Raw genomic sequence first — 22,807 nt, 5'->3', positions numbered from 1 at the left:
TAATTCTGCTGAGAAGTTTTTAGTGATCCCCAAGTCTGTCTTATTCCCCAAAAAGAGGGTGTTTCTTCCATTTCTGAAAGATGTCCTTCCCCCCTGCCTTCACCAATTGGATCTTCCACAACATTTACTCCTCCATTCCTCTATGCTTGTCAATGAGAATCTTGTTGGTTTCTTTACCTCATCTTTTGGCATTCGCCAGGGTTGCCCCTTTCCCTTGCATTTTCACTTTAGCCCTTGAAGTCCTTTCGAAGAGCATCCAATCTTCAATGGACCAGCAGCTCATCTCCCCCTCCCTAAATGCAAGCCCTTAAAGCTTTCCCACCTTGCATTTGCCGATGACCTTATGCTCTTCTCCAAGGCCGACCCTCTTTCAGTTTGAATCTTCTTTGTCCTATTTTGACGCAGTTTGAGCGTTTGTCTGGGCTCCGTATCAACATCTCCAAATCCTTCTTGTACATTTCTAGGGCTGCAGAGGTCAAGGCCTTTCTTAAAGACTTGACTAGTTTCTCTCTTGACCTTCTCCCAGTTAAATATCTTGGGCTGCCTTTGATCCCCTCCAAATTGACCGCTCACCATTGTACCCCTATGCTTGACCTTATGCGCAAGAGACTCCAGCTTTGAAAGGGCAAGTTGTTATCCTATGCAGGTCAGCTAGAGTTTATCAGATTGGTCCTTCAGTCCACCCATATTTATTGGTCCGATATCTTTGGTCTTCTTAAGGAGGTTATTGTGAAGCTTGAAGCTCTTATGTGCTCTTTTCTCTGGAAAGGAATTGATTGCTCTAGATTCCTCCACCCCATCTCTTGGGCCACTTTTTGCCTCCCAAAAAAGGAAGGATGATTGGATCTAAGGCGCATTAAAGATTTCAACTCAGATGGTATCCTTAAGTTGATTTGGAAATTAGCTGCTAAAAAGAAAAGTATTTGGGTAGACTGGGTCTATTCAAGACATCTTCATAATGACTTTATCTGGACAGCCCCCATCACCTCAGATGCTTCTTAGGTTTGGAGAAAACTTAAAAAACGTAAGACCTATTGCCTTCGACTCTATTACCTCTTTGATTGATGATGGCTCCTCCACTAGACTTTGGTTGGACTCTTGGAAAACATCTTCATTTGGTTGGCGATAGAACCATCTATAGTTTGGGTTCAAATAGACTTGCCATGGTCTCCAACATTATCCATGTTACACCGGTGCCCAAACCAGGTCTAATTTGAACTTGGTGCATAGGTACTACTCCGGCAACTGTTGATACCGAAGACTTGTGGGCTGTAACAGCCGAGGAGCCTCGTAGATTTATTGTTGAGAAACCTGGTACGTATTTGGATTGTGGTAAAATGGTTGACTACCCTCCATGTACCTGATCATGGTTTGAAGAAAGCAGGAAAAGATAACCAAACCGGATGTTTGGTAGCAAGTACTTCAACCTTGACTACTTGATTAATGGATGCATGGTAGAAGTGGTGTCTTGTTACTGTGTATAGACCCCTTCAAGAATGATTGAAGAACTGGAGAGAAAACCAGTCAAATACAGCAAATTGGGCATCTCCAAATGACCACCCTCATCCGGATACTATTTGGGGCCCAAAAAGGGGGATTGCTGCCTGTGGGGCCCGTGCTTAGGATTCAATCTTCCTTCGCATGTTCCCCCATCTTACGATATTCACCTTCACCTGCATACCTAATATGAGGTTAAGGTGGTGAGTCCACATGGCTTAACTAGGGAATTAATGGATTTCAGTTAAACGCAATGGCCAGGCAAACAGGCTTTAGTTGGCTTTGCCTATAAATAGAAGTTGGAGCTTAAGATCACACAACTTACAAACCAAGGACCGGAAAAAGGAGAGGAAAGAAGGAAAGAAAGGAGAAGAAGAAGAAGAAGGAAGGAAGGAAGAGGAGCTCGGACCTGCACAGGCTTGCTGTCCAAGCTCAGCCCTATGTAGGCTGTTGTCCTCTATTCCCGTTTCTTTCTTTAAAAATATTAAATATTGCCTTGGCTGGTTCACTTGGGGCTGGTTCGAAGTCTTGGAGACGTACCCTGGTGTATAAGGAGTTCTTGCTGGATAGGTCAAGATGGTTAATTGGCTCTGGCAATATTTCTTTTTGGCTTGATAATTGGGCTGGGGCTGGGGCTGGCCCTCTGATTGACCATGTTGACAACAGGCTACAGGTCGATACGGCGCTGTGTGTCAACGATGTACTAGAGGAAGGTGGCACTTGGAGGCAGGGCATCTTGAGTCTCATTGATTCAGCTGAGGTAAGAAGTTGCATATCTCTTGGTAATTTTACTCTTGCTGATAGAGATGATGTTTTGGTTTGGACCCCTACTAGCGATGGTTGTTTCACAACTAAATCGGCGTGGAATGAAGTGCGGTGTGTGTCGCCTAGGATTTCCTATGCGAAATGGATTTGGAATCAATCCTTGCCCTTAAAAGTGGCCTTTTTTACTTGGCAGCTCTTTAATGGAAGGATCCCCATAGATGAGTCTTTGATGTCGGTTGGTATTCCCCTAGCCTCCAAATGCAGCAATTGCAGGAATCCAAGGAGGGCGATAACAGATCATTGCCTGGTTTCTGGTGGCACGGCCTCCAAGGGTTGGGTTTATTTTTCACGTATCTTTGACATTGTTGTTCTTCCCTCACAGGATTCCAGAAGTCGGATTTCTCTTTGGCAGGAATCAGCAGGTTGTAGAAGCCGAAGTTGTAAAACCCACCCCTAAACCAGGTCTACCTGAAAGTGTATGATTTCAGGTTCTGGTTCAATAACCAGATATGCCTCGATGTTGTGAGCTTTATCGGCTGACGATTCGAACCAATCTTCCATTTCCCCAATGATGGATTTCGAAGAATTGGCTGATGTAGCTATTTTGGAAGTTGAGGAACCGGACGGGACCTCGCATATAAGTTTTGCATGCAATAAATGCTGGGTGGAGCATATGCAAAACCTGTCAATCTCTTAGGCTGGATCATAGGTAAGAACCCGTTGTAATGCTATATAAAACTAATGTCTTATTTGTGTAATATTGGTTGAAATGTAATTTTTCCCATGTGGGACCCACATACCCCGTCTGGGTTGAGCTGCCCGTATACCATCACGGCCGGGCTCTCATTTATGTCGCGGGATATCATTCCCAGGACTTAACTATAAGTCTTTCTTGGGTTAATTACCTTTTAAATAGCTAATAGAATCTATTTTTACAAACTAATTCTAATATGGCCCAAACCAAACGGACCTTAGTAGCCTTATCTATTTAAACAAGATTTAGCCTTAGAATTCATTTCTAACTCAAACACAATTCTGATTTTACTCTGGAGAAGAAGAAGAGAAAGGAGAGGAAACTTGGAGAACTTGGCTCTTAGAGAGAGAAGTTCTGGGAAAGGACCAAATCGTTGCTACCATCTCCTCCATCTCACATCTTGGTGGGCCATCAAACCCATTTTGAATCTGCCCATTTCTCCTTTCTTCTTTGGTTTCAACTACTTAGTTTATAACTCATCTCAGCCTAAGCTTAGGAATTTAAGCAAATGGTTGCAAACATAGTTGTCACGGCGTCACGGCGATCCAAGTGGGTGGAGGGGTGTCTGATCGATATATCGACACTTCGCCCGCCATGGCATTGCCATGGCGATCATGTCGACCATGGCAGAATTGTAATTAAATCCAAAGTAGAATGGCAAACTAGTAGATAAATCAAGATTTATAAGAGCAATGACAGAATTGTAATTAATCTGAAGTTGTAAAGAAGGAGTGGCAAAACTATAATTAATGGAAATCAATTTAATAAAGAAAATAAACCAGGAAGTGGGATAGCACTTTTAATGGGTAAAGGGTATACTTGGAACAAAATGGAAAATAATAGATGATGGGAATAAAAGTAAAAGAAAAGGGTAATATTGGGAACTAAGGAAAATGGGATTAATAGATAAGAAATCGAGAAACAAAAAACAAAGAGAGGTACCACAATCTTCTCCTAGTTTGTGATTCTACTCAATAGGAAAACTTGCTGGTTTGCAGCCCAACATCCCTGTCTCTTTCAACAAATCAAGGACAAACTTCCTTTGACATATATTGATTCCTTTCTTGGACCTTGAAACTTCAATTCCCAAGAAATACTTCAAGGGACCCAAATCTTTAATCTCTAACTATTGTGCCAAGTAGGTCTTCAACCTAGCTATCTCAGCTCTGTCATTTCCAGTCACAACAATGTCATCAACATAGACAATAAGGGCTGTGATGGTACCATTACCTCTTCGGGTAAATAAGGTATGGTCAGCTTGACTCTGGGAGTACCCATTCTTCAGAATAGCCTGCCTGAACCTCTCAAACCATGCTCTTGGAGATTGTTTGAGATCATATAAAGCCTTCTTTAGGAGACACACCTTGCCTTCAGCTGAAGGGAACTTGAAGCCAGGAGGGGGCTGCATGTACACTTCCTCCTCTAAGTCACCATGGAGGAAAGCATTCTTCACATCAAACTAGAATAGAGGCCAATCTTTATTGGCTGCCAATGATAAGAGGACTCGAATAGAATTATGCTTAGCCACAAGAACAAATGTATCATGATAATCAATCCCATACACTTGACTATACCCTTTGGCCACCAACCTAGCCTTGTAACTCTCGATAGTACCATCTGATAGGTACTTGATTGTATAGACCCACCTGCATCCAACTGGCACTCTCCCCTTAGGAAGGTCAACTAGTTTCCAAGAACAGTTCTTCTCAAGAGCTATCATTTCCTCAGACATGGCTTGCTTCCACTTTGGGTCAGACATAGCTTCAGTGACATTTTTGGGAATGGAAACAGAAGAGAGGGCAGCAATGAAGGCAACACCCATAGGAGAAAAAGCATTATAGGAAACAAACTGGGCTACAGGATTAGTGCAAGCTCTCTTTCCTTTTCTAACAGCAATAGGAAGGTCTAAATCAGAAGGAAGAGGAGGGATGTCACTTGACTGAGGAGGATGTAACTCAAGATGTGGATCCAAGGAGGACTCTTGGCAGGTCTTCTTTTACTAGTTTTCTCTCTATGGTACATAATATGGTAATCCTTCTCTTTACCAGAACCAAAACCACCACCTGAACTAGAACTATCAATAGCACCAACAGTCCCTTCTTTATATGTTTCCCAATATCAAACAGAAATGGAGAAGTAGGCAAAGGTGGTAGGAGGGGAAGATCAACAGCCTCTTCATTACCACTATTCTCGCCCTGAAGAGGATGTTGAGAAGAAGTAAAGAAAGGTATAGACTCAAAGAAGGTAATATCTTTAGATAGAAGGCGCCGTCGGGAAGAGGGATGGTAGCACTTACACCCCTTGGTAGAGGAGGAATATCCCAGGAAAATGCATTTGAGAGCATTGGGGTCATAGTTGTCACGGCAGTTCGGCGACCCAAGGCGGTGGAGAGAGCTAAAGTTCAAGGCGACACCAACTAGGCGACCAAGGCGCCTGGACGCCTAGGCGACGCCTTGACAACTATGATTGGGGCCAAGCTTAGTCCTAGCAGATTTATTGACATGGACATAGCACGCACACTCAAAGACCTTGGGAGGAAGAGAGAAAGCAGAAGTTTGGGGAGACGATGTTTCCAAAGGGGATTTGGAGCCAAGAAGTTTAGTGGGCATGCGGTTAATTAAAAGGGCAGCAGTGAGAAGGGCTTCGAACCAAAAAGTTTTAGGAACATGCATGCCAAATAAAAGACTCCTAGTGACCTCTAATAAATGGTGATTTTTTCGCTCAGCCACCCCATTCTGTTGGGGTGTGTCAACACAAGCTACCTGATGGATGATGTCATTATCAATGAAAAAGTTTTGGAGGCCACCATACATGTACTCCCCTCATTTATCAGAATGAACGATTTTGATTTTAGTGTCAAACTGAGTAAAAACCATCTGATAGAAATTTGTAAAAGCAGCATAAACATCACTTTTGTGTTTCATCAAGAAGATCCAAGTGGAACGAGAATAATCATCAACAAATGTAACGAAATAACGGTAACCAAATAAAAATGTAGTAGGAGAAGGTCCCCAAACATCAGTATGCACAATATGGAAGGGAACCGTGGATCTATTGCCATTGTATGTATAAGAAGAGCGACACTGTTTAGCAAATAGACATGGTTCACACTAAAATAAATGGGAAGGAATGGAAGAAAACAAATGCGGCAATTTTTGCCTCATAACACTAAAGGAAGGATGGCCCAACCGTTGATGCCATAACATCACACAACAGTACTATGGTCGCTACACCCATATACATAGGATTGAGCAGTAGGTAGGGGTGATGATCCTAGATCAAGAAGGTGGAGTCCATTTTCCTCCCGTCCACTGCCAATAATTCTCTTTGCCACCAAATTCCGAAAAACACAATGAGAAGGAAAGAATGTAACACAAACAATTCAAGGATTTGGAGAGATGTTTTATAGATAACAGGTTAGTGACAAGGTTAGGAACATGAAGAATAGAGTCAAGAGAAATAGTAGAAATAACTCGAACAGTACCCTTACCAAATATAGAAGAATGAGAATCATTAGCAATCCTAACCTTATCCTTACCAGAACAAATGGTGTAGGAATCAAAACACTCAGACATCCCAATCATATGGTCTGTGGCACCAGAGTCAATGACCAAATAGTGGGAAGATGTAGAAACAAGTACGGCAGAGGCCGAAGAATTGAACTCTGCAGGAGTAGAAGAAGAATGGTGGGGCTGCAATATCCGGTGTAGGGCTGCAGTATCATCCTGAATGGTGTCTTTCTGCAATCGAGATGGAAGACCCATAGGCTCAACCTCAAGCCTCATAAAAGATGTTCTAGCTCCACCTCTCCTACAGCAATGCATATCAGGGGGATAGCCTTAAAGTATCCAACATCTCTCTTGAGTGTGTCCATATTTCCCACAGTCCTCACAGCTGAATCTTTTCCTGGCATTCCCTTGGGGTGGAAGTTGACCTCTTCCTCTAACAACTGACATAATGTATGAATACACAAGAAATAGGAATGATACCCAATCCAATGGGGAGTACACACTCTACCCAAACAAGCTAAAAAACAAAGCTTTTCAAACACTGGTAATTTCAGTCCAGCAATTAAACAAGATAAACATCTCAAAGAAAAGCAACTCCAACAAGACTGTCAAGGCATATCTTCATCACACAGCCACTAGTGAAGCTCAAACAACACTTCTCATCAACACCAAGAGCTCAAACAACACTGCTCATCAATATTACAGGCAAAAAATAATCCTTTCTTGGCTGGTTGTGATCGATTTGACCTCTAAGGGTCAAGTTCTTTACCAAAGGAAATGGGGAGTCATTGCTCAACCCAAAAAGAGGATATCAAACATAGGTAACCACAGTCCAGCTAGCAAATCAGGCAATACTTCCAAAAAGAAAAACTCAAAATATATGTCTCAAGGCAAAATGATCTCATCCATCAACATGAAGAGCCCAAACAACATAAATCATCCAAACCAAATAGCAAGAAGCAGCATAGTTCATCGACACCAGCAGCACAGACGAAAACAGAGCCTGGCGGTACCTTAAAATCCAAGAAGAAGATTTTTGAAGCAACTACTCTTGAGGATATGAACCGACACCATGGGGGGTTCAGGTAGACCCTAGGGCGAGTCAAATGAGCTATAACTCAGCTCCAAGGACAACCAAATGAAGGAGATGAGGAGAAATTACCAAGAAGCTGACGGTAACTTGCTGCACAGCTAGGTTGAGCTCCAAACCCTTATTTCTTCAAGTAAACTCCTCCTTTTGTGGCTCCATGGTCTTCATATCTTCAAGCTTTTCACATAATAACTCCTTCCTTGGAACCCCTTTCTAACCTAGGGTTCCAAAGAGGATAGAAACAGAAAAAGAAGGTGAATCGACTCTCAAACCAACAAATTAAGCTCTGATACCAAGTTGGAAGTTAAAGACTGCAAGTGAACAAAGGAAAGACGAAGGTAGGAGGTTGAAGAAGGAGAAGAAGAGAAAATGGTGCAATGTTGTGTGTTAGAGAATAGTCTCCACCAGACCTATATTATTTCACTAATGAGCTAAAAGAAATTACATACACCTCCCTAGAGAGGTAAAAGGCAAAACAGAAAAAATACAATATAAGGCAACTAGTTAACTAACTAGTTCCTAAAGTACCCCTACAACATATAAACTCTAACAGATCGTACTAAGCAAGTGGAGGTTGACAGGCATTTCATCAAGGAGAAGCTTGAAGCCGGACTCATCTATTCCCTTTGTGAAGTCTATAGATCAGTTAGCCATTGTGTTCACTAAGGGGCTGAGTGGCAAAGTGTTTCATCCTATTCTACTCAAGTTGGGCATGTGTGACATATATGCACCAACTTGAGGGGGAGTGTTGGATTGTATGGGCCAGAATACCAGACTTTTTACCTTTTTATTATGCTTTCTATTATGTACAGCCAACTCTATATTAGAGTCGGCTATGTTAGGGGCAATTCTGTCCATGTAATCTTTATTCTTTGTCATAAATACAAAGCTTGGGATCAGTCTTTGATCATCCAACCATTCAAACTCTAAATTCGGACCTGTTAACACTTACCCATGACCAAATTAACACGGAAGGGAGTACCATTTCTGTGATCAAAGAATGTGAACGGAGCTTCTAAGAACATAAGAGATTAGTAATTGCTCCTGTGTTAACAATCCCAACTGATACAGGAGGATTTGTCATTTATAGTGATGCTTCACTGAAGGACTTGGTTGTGTGTTGATGCAAAATGGTGAAGTAGTGGCTTATGCTTGAAGGCAGTTGGAGAACTACGAACACAACTACCCTACACATGACCTGGAATTAGCGGTAGTAGTTTTCGCATTGAAGATTTGGAGGGACTACCTTTATGGTGAGATGTATGAGATTGAAAAAGATCATAAAAGTCTTAAGTACTTCTTTACTCAGAAAGAGCTAAACATGAGGCAGAGGAGGTAGCTTGAACTAATTAAAGACTATGATTATGAAATCAATTACCACCCGGGCAAGGCAAATATGGTTGCAGATACACCAAGTAGAAAGTCCCAAACTTGTGCAGCAATGAAGTTGACTGCTCAAAACTACATCCTTGATGACTTCTTGAGGACTTGAAGAGGATGAACATAGAAGTGATAACCAGTGATGATAAGCCCAGTTAGCAAATATCATAGTCCGGACATCTTTAATGGATGAAATCAAGGCAAAACAAAACAAGGATCAATTCTTGGTAAAAACCAAGGAGGTACAAGAGGGTAAAAAGAAAAATTTCGGTGTTAGTGCAGATAGTGTACTTAGATTCGGGACCATGGTACAAGAACTCGCGAGATCTCGACGAGATCCCACTATTTCAATATGTTAAAACAAGATGAAGGTCAAAATGGAAAGTTACAATGTCTTGGCCGAGATCTCAGTGGTTTTGGTCATCTCAATGGGAAATCTTGGTATACACACCTATTTATGCAAACATTGGTATACAGACACTTATTTATGCCAAAAACTAGGGCATACACTAATTTATGCCTAATATCATTTAAGTAAATGAATTTGTATTTCATTTACTTAAGATATTATTCATAAATAAGCAAACACCCCCTATTTGAATCCGATAAAAATAGTTAAAAAATCAAATTCCAAAAGGATAAAAAGTTAACCCCAGTTCAAGAACAAAATTGGATTTTTTGCGGTAGGTGCAATTTTCAACTTTCTAATGTTGAGGTTTTTCTCAAATTTAAAAATTCCATGAATCTTAATGTAAAACATTGCTAAAAACCAAAAGTGCGATAAAATATTCATTTGTTGATGTCCAAAAAAATATTTTCATCCAGGGCGATTTTGACAGCATTCGCGCACACTAAATTAAGTTTGACTTTATCCATAAGAGGCTCCAGCTTTGGAAGGGTAAATTTCTCTCATTTGCAGGCAAGATTGAGCTTATCCGTTCTGTGCTCCAATCCTCGTATATCTACTAGTGTGGTATCTACGGGCTTCCCAAGTCTACCATCAAAGCCATTGAATCTCTCTTCTGCTCTTTCCTTTGGAAAGGAAAGGAATCCTCTAACTACCTCCACCGGATCAGTTGGACTTCTATCTGCATCCCGAAATCTGAAGGAGGTTTTGGTATCCGAAAGATCCGGGACCATAACATTGTAGGTATCCTCAAATTGATCTGGAAAATCTCCACCAAACATGACTCCATTTGGGTCAACTGGATTTACTCCTATCACCTCAAAAATGACCCCATTTGGACTGTCCCCCTCCCTGTAGATCCTTCCGGGGTTTGGCATAAAATCCTCCTTCTCCGGCTCTCTCTGCCACCTCCTCTGCTATTGCCAATGGGTCTTCCACCTCCCTCTGGCTAGATCCTTGGCATCCCCTAGGAGTTCTCTACAATCTCTTAGGAGCCCGATCAATCTACTCCTCTGGTTCCCAAATTTGCCCCGCTCTCATATATCATTTCCCAAGGTACTTGGTCCCCTCCCTTCCCCTTTCCCCCTTGACTCACTCAGGTTTGGGAGTCTCTCCACCCCCTTCCCCCCCCCCCCCAAACCCCTTAATCTCAGACAAGGTCTTTTGGCTTCCCTCTCCCAGTGGTCTTTTAGTTCTAGATCTGCCTGGGACTTCATCCGTCCCCATGTCCCCTCTGTCCCTTGGCACCCTCTAGTCTGGTTCAAAGGCCACATTCCTCGTCATAGTCTTCATGTTTGGAGAGCCCTTAACTGTTGTCGCCCCACCCAACCATTTCTTCTTCATCGCCATATCCCCGTTTCCCCCTTCTGTGTCCTTTGTTGGAATGGTATCGAGGATGTCAACCACTTTTCTTCACTAGCCCCCTTTCCCTCAGCATTTGGAATAAAGTCTTAGCCTCCATTTGGCCTCGTAGTAGAAGACCTCTCCCCTTTGCCAGGGAATCCTTATGGTTGTAACATGCTTTCTATAGTGGCATAATTTGCGATATTGCTGGAAAGCTTGTGTTTGGGGCGGTTATATCTCACATTTGGATGGGGCGGAATCTCTGTAGATAGACTTCCAACTCTCGGTCTATTGACATGACTTGGAAAGTCATCTTCTTTGATGTTAGCTCCAAGCTTCATTTACTACCATGTAATAAGCTTTTTGACTCCCCAAGGAATAGGCTTCTTGTTGTCTCTTAGGGTTTAGGTGATTCTCTTTTTCGTTCTCTCGGGCCCCTTTCTTAGGGTCTAAAGCTTGTTTTCTTCCCCCCCCCCCTCCCCTTCCCTGTGTATTCTCTTCTTCCTCTTTCCCTCTTTGGGGTTTTGGTATAGATTATTATTCATCCAAAAAAAAAAGACATGTCCTTAAATTTATCATTTAAAACAATGACTTCCTTACCTAGTCACTTTAGCAGCCTCTAGACAACAATTTGTATTGAATAGAACTTCTAAAATCCTTTTTCGATGTCATCCTCATCAACATCATCAAGATCTATATCTTCCAAGTCGTCTATTGTTTAATTAGAACTACCATAAGTAGAGCTTACCTTAGAAGTTTCTTTGAGATGAGCCATTAGGGCCAGGCTGGTCGTCTCTTCTTCGGAGTCGTCCTTGTCCTCTTCATCATCGCTTGAATCTCAGGTGGTTTCTATTGTGTATGCCCCTTTCTTTTCTTTGAGCTTTGGACATTCATTCTTGAAATGTCCTGCCTTTCTACATTCATAGCATACCACATCCTTTTAATTAGTAGTAGAATCTTTCTTTAGAAAAGTTCTTACCTTTGGATTCTTTAAACTGTTGACTTCTATAGGGCTTTCTCCCTCCTCTTCTCTTTAAGAATTTCTGGAATTTCCTCGTGATGAGTGACATTTCTTTCTCAAGATCGGTATCGTCTTCACTCTCTTCCTCGGCTTCATTTGAAACTTTGAGAGCTATTGAATTCTTCTTTGATTCCTTGATTTCTATGATCTTGTCATCTTCGTTTAGTTACACTTCATGTGTAAGGAGTGATCCCATCATTTCATCCATGCTCACATTCTCCAAGTTCTTGGCTTCCATGATTACAATTACCTTTGGTCTAGCCTTTGGTTCTTCTATCAGTAGAGATCGGTCTTCCCAATGTTTTAGCCAGTGACAGAAGAATTTCATCGTGCCAGTAAACTTCGGCAGTTTTAGGAACCTCATCCAGATCAATTTGTGACAGCTCTTTGTGTTAGAGTTTATGTGTTAGGAGTATAATTGTCTCTGTTTCTATTGTAAGTCATAGAGTTGTAATTTTACATTTTTATTCTCTTTCTTATCTTTTACCTCCTTAGGGAGTCCTATGTAATTCCTAAGAATTGTTAGTGAAGTAAATAGGAGTTAGGAGACTTCTCTCCCTATCTCACAATTCTCTATACTTCTCTTCTTCTCTTCTTCTTCCTCTTCTTTTTTTCCAGCTTTCATTCCTTGCTCCATTGATTAAATCATCCTACATCTGATTTCCAACTTGGTATTAGGGCTGGTTTGAGAGTCGACTAAGCTCGCTGTGTCTCTACACCTCTTTTTGGAACCCTAGAAAGGTAAAGGGTTTCAATAGAGGCTGCTCTATGTGAAGATATTATACATTGAAGCTTCACTAGAGTTTTATTCACCAAAACGAAATATAATGGAGGAGATTTGAGAGCTGTTTATGTGTTTGGAACCCTAGAAGCCAAAGACAGAATTTCCGCCAGCTTTTTTTCTTCTCAGGCTCGATTCTCCCTCATTCAGTCACTATTTGGGCTGGAACTAGGGTTGTTAGAATCGCCCAGGAGTGTGCTTTCCAGTCCCTAGAGACTCCTTTGCTGAAAGTGTGTGCTTTGGGAGCACAACTCATTTTTCCCTCTGCTGGACAGGTACCGTCAGGTTCTTTTTTTCCTCCGTTTTGTCTGAAATGCTATGTAAAGGCCTGAATGGACACTATTTATGGAAGATCTATGTTATGTGGAATCTATTGGGTGTCATAGATTGAGACTATGTTGCTCGAAATGTGTTCAACTTGATTTTTTCTTCAAGGGACTATAGTTTATATCTTGAGTGGTTATTACTTATTAGTGTATTAGTTGTGCCTTTTTCTTCCTACTATCTTTCATCTTCCTTTTTATTCCTCATTTTCCATTTGTCCTTTTTAGTATATCTTTGTTTTCTCTATTTTGTTTTGTTTGGATCCATGTAGCCGACCCCATTAAGTTGGGATAAGGCTTAGTTTGTTGTTGTTGTTGTATATTTTTCATTCAAGGACTTATGTGTAAATATACATAAGCCATGGACCTTCTTGTAATATTTAAATTTACATTATTACAAATACAATCTTAGCAGCCGATCAGGGTATTCTCTCCCCTAATAGTCCTGCTCTCTTCTCCCCCTCCATTTTCTTCTCTTGTTTCATTCTAGATGCTGTTAATATTGTTCTGATTCTGTTACAAAAACCATTTGAGGGTTATAAACCACGTCTATCATATAGACATCAATATATAGGATATTTTAGTAAAAAATTTTAGTTTTTTTTAGAAAAGGTAAATCTAATTTTGAGCCAGATAATGAATAATATATATTATTCTTTTAGAAATTTAAAAAAAAAATGTAACTCATGGGCCATTCTACTAAATAAGACCCAACAAATTACATCAATCAAATGATCCTAGTCAGACAAAAATCTGCAGTTTTCATTTTGAACTAGACATTTCAGTCAAAAAGACACTTGGACCAGACAGATGCGAATAGTATAGCAGGGTATGACCCAAAACAGGGCCCTATCAGCTCAGCATTATTGAATATTATGTTTCAAGTCACATGGGCTATCGCATCTTTCCTATATCATGGTAAGCCTCAATGAAACAACTATTTGAGCAACACTATTTACAGATGCAAGGAAAAGTGGCAACAGCAACAACTTTTACCATAAAATAGAAAATGGAACACAATTACCAATGAAACAAAACATTGTCCTCTAAGAGACAGGAGAACAGAGTCTGAACTATCTAATTAATTCTTAAAAACTTGATGAAGAAAAATGTGCTGAATCACTTACTCAAAGGGAGGCTCAACTTCAATCCCAAGTGTCAAGTGTAAGGAATATCCGGTGGAACAGTCATTGTCAAGGGGTCCACCATCATCTGTGATTGTCCGAGCCTCATGAGGACAACCTCGAGGAATATACAAAATGTCACCTTCTCCCAGCAAGAACTGTTTGTATTGTGATGCATTACTATCATCCTCTGCACCTGGCAACTTATCAAGAGGTTCATATAATCGAGGCAATAGGACTGCAACTCTAGAGAAGACTGTCCAAAGCTTAACTCCAAGAAGTTGACAAACAAACACACAATGATCATCATAATGCCTCGCCAAACCCTGAGATCTGGGTGGAGTTAGGTACAGATTAGCACCTACTGAAGGTTGACCAAACAGAACTGCCAACCCATCTGAAATAGTAGCAATTTTCTCAGAGCGGAACTCCATCCCGCGGATTGCTATTGTGTAGCCCTGTTTACATGCCTCCATACATTTTTGGATGTTGCAACTATCAATAAAATGAGAATTATTAGTGCTGGAATCTGTGGTGTCCCCAAAAAAATGGACTTCCCTTTTCAATTGCCCTTGCCTAGGGTCAGAAGTCACATCCACTGCCTTTAGGACTCGGACATCCTGCCCATATACCATAGGACAACCCATTCCATCTTCGACCTCTTTCAGGAAAGAAAGAATGTCTAGTTCGTCAGAAAGAATAGGAGGGCAAGAAATAAAGGTGTGCAACATGGACAAAAGGATGGAATCAATTGATCCTTTAGAACTCAAAGACTCAAAAAAGAAACTAAGAAAATCACCATGATCATTGAAGCCATTTGAGGGCCCCCTCAAAAGATAGGGTGAGTCCTCCCAATAGTTTAACACAAAATGTTCAAAGTAAGAATTGGTTGGACCAAATATGTTTCTTTTAATCACCTCCAATGAGCATGTGGCAGAATGTTGACCAGGATCAATACTAAGCCTGAAAATGCTTTCTGCTAGATCATGCAATTTTACATTGCTATAGTAATATCTATCTTGGCTGCCTCCTGCATCACTACCCCACAACATCTGATTTCGGGCTTTTACCCACAACTGTTTCAAATGACTCAAGAAGGTTTCAGAGAGCTTCACTGGGATCATTTCCAACTGCTCCATATCACATGAGTTGATGTGGGTTATTGATGCATCAAGAAGTAATGCTGGAAGTCCATCTATCACGAACCCTATTCTGCCATGGTTACCATATCCCTTTTCCGTGCTGTGCAGAGAAACAGTTCTTGTAAGGCAGTCTGCAACCGGAAGAAATTCAGACCTATTGGATGTCAGATCAGAGTAAAATACAAAAGATCAACAAAACATATCTTTTAATAAAATTGACACTTTTCAATAAAATGAATTCTGATACCCAAAAAAAAAAAAAGACTGAAAAAAGTGTTCATGATGATTATACCACACACCCCAGAGGATGATAATCCACAAAGCTGTCACCGCAAAGTTTAAAACAAAAAAACATAGATCTGCAAACACATATAACCAAATAAAGCCCTTTTATTTCATTTTTCTCTAGAATAGTCAATAACCCTAGTCAATTAATTATGGCATAACATTCATTAAAGAATAAAGGAAGACATGAAAACCCTGTAAAATACCATAAGCAATGCAGATTGCCCATCTCAACCAATACAGAAGGAAAAATGACCAGGTTTGCATGTTGAAGGGAAAAATGACCAAGTTTGCATGTTCTACTTCGCCTCTCCATACCACAGAATAGACCGTATCCAGTGAGAGAGGTTCAGAAAGTTACAGAGAGAATTCTTTTGTTCAGATTGTAGAGAGTTTAAAGTTGGTCTGCCAATGCAGTAGAGCTGGACTAGAAGTAAATGAAACAAAGTACATGGATTTCAGTTAAGCTTGGAAAATGCAATACAAGCTTATAATCTATCTCAAAGGCCAAGCCAAAGTTCTTGCACAATCTATTGCCTGAGACATCCAGGCAATATAAGTCTGATTTAAGCTATATATCAAAAGAAGTGGGAACCTACCAAGCCACTCTACTAAATGATCACAAAAGGAGAGATTCAATACACATGGAAATGCATGTTTTCTGCATATCCACATAAACAACAGTGTTAAAAAGGCAAATCAAATCATTCACAACGGAAATATCTTAATTAATGAACAAAAGACAATCACCCACAAAAAGGTAGAGATACCAACTAACTCGGGGTTGGGAATCTACAAAAGCCCATGACTCTGAGATAAAGGACCTTTTACACGTTCACAACATATCCCCTACAAAGAAGAAAAAGTCTAGTAAAGACCCTTAACAATTGGACTAACAAGCATTCTTCCCATCCAATAGCACCAAAAGATCCATTAGAAGAAACACACGTCTTCACCAACACTAAGAGTTCCTAAGATTTGATTAGGTATGAAGCTCATCTGTGAAGGAGTTCTACAGATCAAGAACTAAGAAACGCATATTCCAGCACATAATCCAGCCCTCGTCTTCGCAGCCATTGACTATTAAGCAAAGGTCCTAACTCTCTTGAAGAGCTTGTAAATGAAAAGAAATTTATTTAGCTCAACGTCGAGACAAACATATCTTTTTATATGTAATATGTCTTTGCACTTGGGGCAAAAGCATAGCACAACAAGTGTTGGTACTAGCCCTAGTACAACAGACACTTTTTTTTTTTTAATAAATGACCAAATTTATTGAGATCAAAGCAAGATATTGCAGTACAATGGAAGATAAAGCTAGAAGAAGTCCAGGCTACAGAACAACAGAAAAACAACACACTATAGGATAGGTTAAGGCCCAAAATACAGATTTGGTCTGACCACCCCTATCTCAGCCGACTCATCTGCCAGGCCACAAGCAGATGTCCACTGGTAAGAGATATTTCTAGAAGCAGGAAAATCTGGCCCTTTTAATGAGGTGAAAATTTCTCAATGAGGGCCAAGACAGCATCACCTTCGATAATCAACTCATCCCATCCAACTACTGGCTGTGATGTCTAAACCTATGATATTATGGATTTCAACAGTTGCACTTCACTAATGTCAATTGGCCTGAATACACTAACAGCTTGGATTCCTCATGATACAAAAGTACAAACGATCTACCAATGCATGCAGGACCTGGATCGCATTTTGAACTGCTATAAATTTTCTTTGGATAATCCCAGGAGCTTTTGCTGAAAAGAGAACGCTAACAACTCTGATCTACTCTCGAAAACACTAACGCCTCTCTAAGCTGTCGGTTTACCTGCGCTACAACACCGTCTCAAGCAGTGGCAGCTACAGCCCAGCTCCCAGGTAGGTATACCCCTCTCTCCTTCTCCCTCAACCCCTTCTCCATCCTCTTCCTCCTTCGATTCACCCTTCTTCCCACGAACTTTCCCCCAATCTCTTTGCCTCCTCCCTTGATCTTTCTCTCACTTCCCTCGATATCTCACTCTCCCCTCAGTTTCTCTCTGCGCACTCTGATTCCTCTCTCACGACATTACCTGCCACTTGCTTAACTTCCAATTGCGTTACCACACTAGGTTTATACCTGGTTTCTGATTTGGACTCCCTTAACACCTTGCACCTTGATTCCTCTCCCACTCGCGGAACCCCTGCTTACCCCGCCCAGTGAATCAAAGCCCTAGAAGCCCTTCCCTAAATCCCTTTCTCCACTTCCTCGACCTCTCTTCCACGACCTCCCTACTCTCCCACGACGTTCTCTTTACTCTCTCGACCCCATGATCCCCTCCCCCCGATTCTCTCTCTCTAACATCTATCCCCCAACCCAGATTTCCTCTCTACTCCCTCCTCTGAGGTACACCTATTCCAGGAACTGTGTTCACTCTTTTGCTGTGTCAAACCCTGACCATCCTTGCACTTTACTCATCACACCACTCTTGAGACCTTACCCACCAGCCCCAATACTGACTCTCGACCTACTCATACCCCCAACACTAGCTATTGATCCTCCCCTGGACCTGCCGATATCACATAGCTCTGGTACGGGTCGTGCAGATCTGCATCACGTCAGTGCTTTGGGACCTGATATACCTGTTCTAATCCTGGTACTGACAGGAGTTGGAGCTCAAAGGATAGTAAGGGATATCTGTCACATCCCACCCAAACTAACTCGGGTTCTATGACTAAATGTCCACTGACATTCCCGAAAACCACCAGGATCTCAGTTTTGTGGCCTACCTCACAGTTAATAATCAAACTAATCATTAAGAGAATCAGAGTACTGTAGCGGAAGATTAATACTATAATATTGTTAGGAATCCTGAGAAGAGAAGGACAAACTAGAGAAGAAACGATAAAAGAAGAAGAGATGGGGAAGAAAAGAAGAGAACTCGATGCACTGAGTTCCTCTCCCACAGTTTGTATTTATAATAATATCCAAGTACATCAAAATAGGAAACTCATTCCTTGACAACCAAGAAATTTAAAAAACTAAGAAACTAACCCTAACAAGGAAACTAACATAAAACGGTGGAAACAAACTAAGAAACCAAGATAAGGACAAACCCCCTATTCATGGTAAATTACCCAAACTACCCTTGTACCCCCATGGCACAAGGGCCCCTTCTCAACACTCCCCCTCAAGCTGGAGTACACATATAGCAAAAAGAAATCTCTAGCTTGAAACAAAAGCTCTAACTTAGAGTTAATCCCTCCTTTTGTCTCGTCCACCAAAATGATATCATTGGCGAAGAGCATACACCATAAGACCTCGTCTTAAAAGCTCTTTATTATATCATCTATGATAAGCGTAAAAAGGTAAGGGCTTAAGGGTGAACTCTGATGTAATCCAATCGTAATTGGGACTTCCTTGCCCTGACCTCCCATAGCTCTCACACTAGTCACCACACCCTCATACATATCTTTAATGGCATCCACATATTTACTTGATACCCCTCTCTTCACTAGAACATGTTGGATTAGATCTCTAGGGACTCAGTCTTAGGCTTTTTCTAGGTCAATAATGGCCATATGGAGATCCTTTTTGCTATTTCTTAATCTTTCCTTGAGCCTCCTCAATAAGTAGATAGCTTTTGCAGTGGATCTACCTGGCATAATGCAAAATTAGTTCATCAAGATATGAGTCTCTCTTCTCAAACGAGCCTTAATAACCTTCTCCTACAGTTTCATAGTGTGACTCATTAGCTTTATGCTTCTATAGTTATTACAGTTTTGGGTATCACCTTTATTTTTGTAAATCGGGACTACAATGCTTCTCCTCCATTCATATGGCATCTTCCTTGTGTTCATAATCTTGTTAAACAGCTTGGTTAACCAATAAACCCCACAACCTTCTAGGGTTTTCCATACTTCAATTGGAATCTCATCTGGGCCTGGTGTCTTGCCTGCTTTAATCTTTCTTAAGGACTCATTTACTTATGCCACCGTAATCTTTTGTGCATACCTATAACGTGTGGTGTCTTGTGGAATAATGTAATCTTCTGGGTCATTTCTACTCAACTTATTTCCATTTAGTAGGGAGGCTCAAAAGCTTTGCTTTCACCAATAAGAGTGAACTTCTCTCACATGAAAATAGACAATCCATCTTTTAACCTGCTCCCAGAGGAAAACTCAAGCAAGTGGTTAGAAGAGAACCCAGTCCACAGCCCGGCATCATATGTACAGTCAACACACTAATATCCTGAAGTCAGGATCTAAAAAACAAATCTCGAAGGGCACCAATGAGACGGATGTAATTTGGACCTAATTCACACAATCTAAAGATGATATAAACAGTGCACTATTTGTTCTTTCACTATCACCCCATAATCACAAACTCATACTGCTAAAAATTTTGTACCAGTTGTTATTCATAAATACATATTAGCAAACTTTAGGGGCCATTGCTTAGAGCAATGGTAAAAGGTTCTGGCTGCAAGGGAAAATGCCCAAGTTTGAGTAGTAAGGGTGGCCACTTTGTGCAAAAATACCAAAAGTTAGGACTGACTCTAAACTCAGCCCTCCCAAGACAAAGGTGAGACCAGCACTAGGTAATGGCCCTTTACACGGTAACAAACTTTGATGCCCATCTTAAGCAACAATCATTTGATCTGTTTCATTGAAAAAACGACAGCCACCAATTTCCATTTAATATACATAAAATTATCTGAAACATGATTCTTTCAAGATATTCAACTAATGAAAATTTTCTATTTTGATCTCTGAAATTATTCCATTTCAAATGATGCACTTGCAATTCAAATGCCACATGACATTATTATTTATCAGACATCACTTCAAATGAAGCCTTTGATGAATTGAAGAAGACCCTCACAAATTAAATATAAATATAAACAAAAGTGATCAGTGGGCATGCAATTCAAGAATAACAGTTGCATAATTTTATTTTTTTTGGTAGAAACAGAATAGCATAATCATATGCTGCTTCCATATGTCTCATAAATCCATCAACCTATCTTAAATGTCAATAGAAGGCGAACTAACTGGTTGAATCAGCATATCGCTCTTTCATTAACAACTCAGATGAGAAACCAAACCATAATGGGAAACAGTTCTATTGACAGTGTAAGAACAAATTGAGTATAGAAGGCAAAAGCAATCGTAATATGTAAAGTCATGTGAAAGGAAATAGAGTGAAACTCATAGAAATTAAAAAAGATACTCACATAAGCTTCTCCACAACGGAGAATTCAGACAGTCGTTGTCGCCCAATTGGTGTCGTGGAAAGATCCAAGACAGCATTGCAGGCAGCTTTCGAAACCCATTTTTTCCTACACAACAGAGCCGCCACTAAACTTTCAACAATTGCAGTATCAGAGGCAATCACTTCATTCATTTCAAACGATGAAAGGCAAGCAGCCCCAACAATTTTAGCGCTGAGAGATGCAATCTCAGGGAACCTGCTGAAGAATTCAAAGAATTAATCGACTATAAAGGAATCTAACAAGGAAGAGAAATGGGAGAAAGAAAGATAGTTACTTGGATCTGAGAAGGATCGGAAGGATAGAGAAGAAGGAAGAAGGGTTTGAGATTTGGGGGTTTCTCGTGAGGAGGAAGAGATGGAGTTTCTTTAGGCATTTCTTTAGAAGGGTTAGAGAGGAGGAGCTCTCAATGTTGGAAAGCGCTGCTAGCATCAATGGATACAAGTTTTGAAGTTTAATCGTATTTCTCCACTGCTTCCTCGCCATTTTTGGGCGCTGCCGAAGTGTTGCTAAGCAATATTGAAGAACCTAAGGCTCACCTTCCGCTCAAATACCCATTTTAAATTCAAAAAGATGATTCTCTAAATATATGGGTTTGCCAACAGATTTTGGAATCTCAAAGAAAGCTTTGTTACAAGACGTAAAAGGAAAAAACCTGTCGATCAAGGGCTTGCCCTGTTGGTTCGTTGTTCCATTGGAGAAACAGCGTCGGGAGCTTGATCGGTGGTTCAAGTCTCCTCCGCAACACCTAGTCCACATTTAATTGCTTTTCGAGAAGTGGAGCATGTTGGTACCATATTTGACCCCCCTTGTGGGTCCCCTCTTTGCCTCCTTGTGGGGCCATGATGGCCATTCGGCCCTTCAATTGCACCAAAAAAAAAAGGAAAAAACCTTTGAGATCTTGATAAATACCCTTGTTTCTTGAGATTCACACATTATCGGGAGACATTGGAGACCTGCTAAACCATAAATACTCAGGCCAACCCCAATCTGCCACATGGCATGGCATGAAGGAGGGGTAACCCAAAGCCGGCTACATCAAGACTCATCCTTGGCCCAAGAGGAAGAGACCCAATAGGTCACTCTAGGACCAAGATCACCACACAGGTCAGCATGACGTCACCACAATGATCTACACCATCCTACCGGCAAAGGAACCTTATCCCAAAGTAGGTGAACCTCCCTATCCGGACTCTACCTCCCAAGAGGAGGTGATCTACTACGTGATGGACTCTACTACTAAGGAGACCTATCACTAACTACTTGGACTCTCCACACCGCCATACCCAGGTATTCTACCCCATTAAATCATCTTGAATTCCAGTTATTCAGCTGTTGCTCAGAGAGATCTAACTTAGGCATTGGAGATTTCTAGGCCGGAGCCACACCGGTTCTCCCTTATCCCTGACGTCCTTTTGCAGGTTGCAGCACCCGAAGGATCCACCAGCGATTTCTTGACGCAACAGATTGGCGCGGTCTATGGGAACGACGCTAGCCAACGTATCTACTAACTCGCTTCCTCAACTATTCAATGGCACCACGGGGTAAGAAGGCCGCTCCCTCTACCAATGCTGCGAGGGAGAGGAACGGGTCATCATCACCGGAGAGCTCTCGTCGGAGAGCCAATAACCAGGAACTCCCCGAGATGGAGAACCCGAAGAACGAGCACGTCGACATAGTCAGCCTCAATGGTGAAGTAGCTGTACAGGTAGTACCTGACCCCAACGCGCCAGCAACTGTAGGTCAGATCAATGACTTGCAGTGGCAGATCCTCCAGGACCAAAGACTCTGCTGAGACTACCTGAGGTAGCGGGCGATGTCCTGCAGCAGGAGGGCGTTGCCACCACCAAGGACAGAGTCAATCCCTCGACAAGAGCAAAATCGTAGGAGGTCACCCCCTGGGGGTGAAAGATCGGAGAGACCCGCAAGGCGCGCAAGTTCAACTCACCAGCGAGGAGATCCTTCGCATCATCCCAGGAGAACGGTGGATCTGTTGATCCGATCAAAACGTGGGGTGTCACTGACACACCAATCGGTGGAACCCAATCAAGATGGTTCAATCAGAAGGTCCATGTTCCAAGGGCAACTAGGAGGAAGTCGCACATTAAGGCGAAGTCGGTGAAGAAAGCCCCTCACA

General features: G+C 41.4%; 1 protein-coding gene across 2 annotated transcripts in view; it reads right to left on the bottom strand.

Annotated features, from left to right (window-relative positions):
* Positions 1-21,198, bottom strand: part of LOC122658806 — a 33,090-nt gene extending 11,892 nt beyond the window's left edge. Inside the window, exons 1-3 of one of the 2 annotated variants that reach the window (XM_043853927.1) lie at positions 20,948-21,198; positions 20,635-20,868; positions 13,998-15,290 (exon numbers count right to left, since the gene is read on the bottom strand). In XM_043853927.1, coding sequence (XP_043709862.1) covers positions 13,998-15,290; positions 20,635-20,868; positions 20,948-21,156 — 1,736 coding nt within the window. In that variant the 5' untranslated portion in view covers positions 21,157-21,198. Of the gene's footprint in view, positions 1-13,997; positions 15,291-20,634 lie in introns of both variants that reach the window. The other variant, XM_043853928.1, reaches the window with a different exon arrangement.
* Between the last annotated feature and the right edge of the window lie 1,609 nt (positions 21,199-22,807).

Source organism: Telopea speciosissima, chromosome 4 (assembly GCF_018873765.1).
Source record: "Telopea speciosissima isolate NSW1024214 ecotype Mountain lineage chromosome 4, Tspe_v1, whole genome shotgun sequence".
NCBI lineage: Eukaryota > Viridiplantae > Streptophyta > Magnoliopsida > Proteales > Proteaceae > Telopea > Telopea speciosissima.
This window is presented reverse-complemented; position numbering and strand designations above follow the sequence as displayed.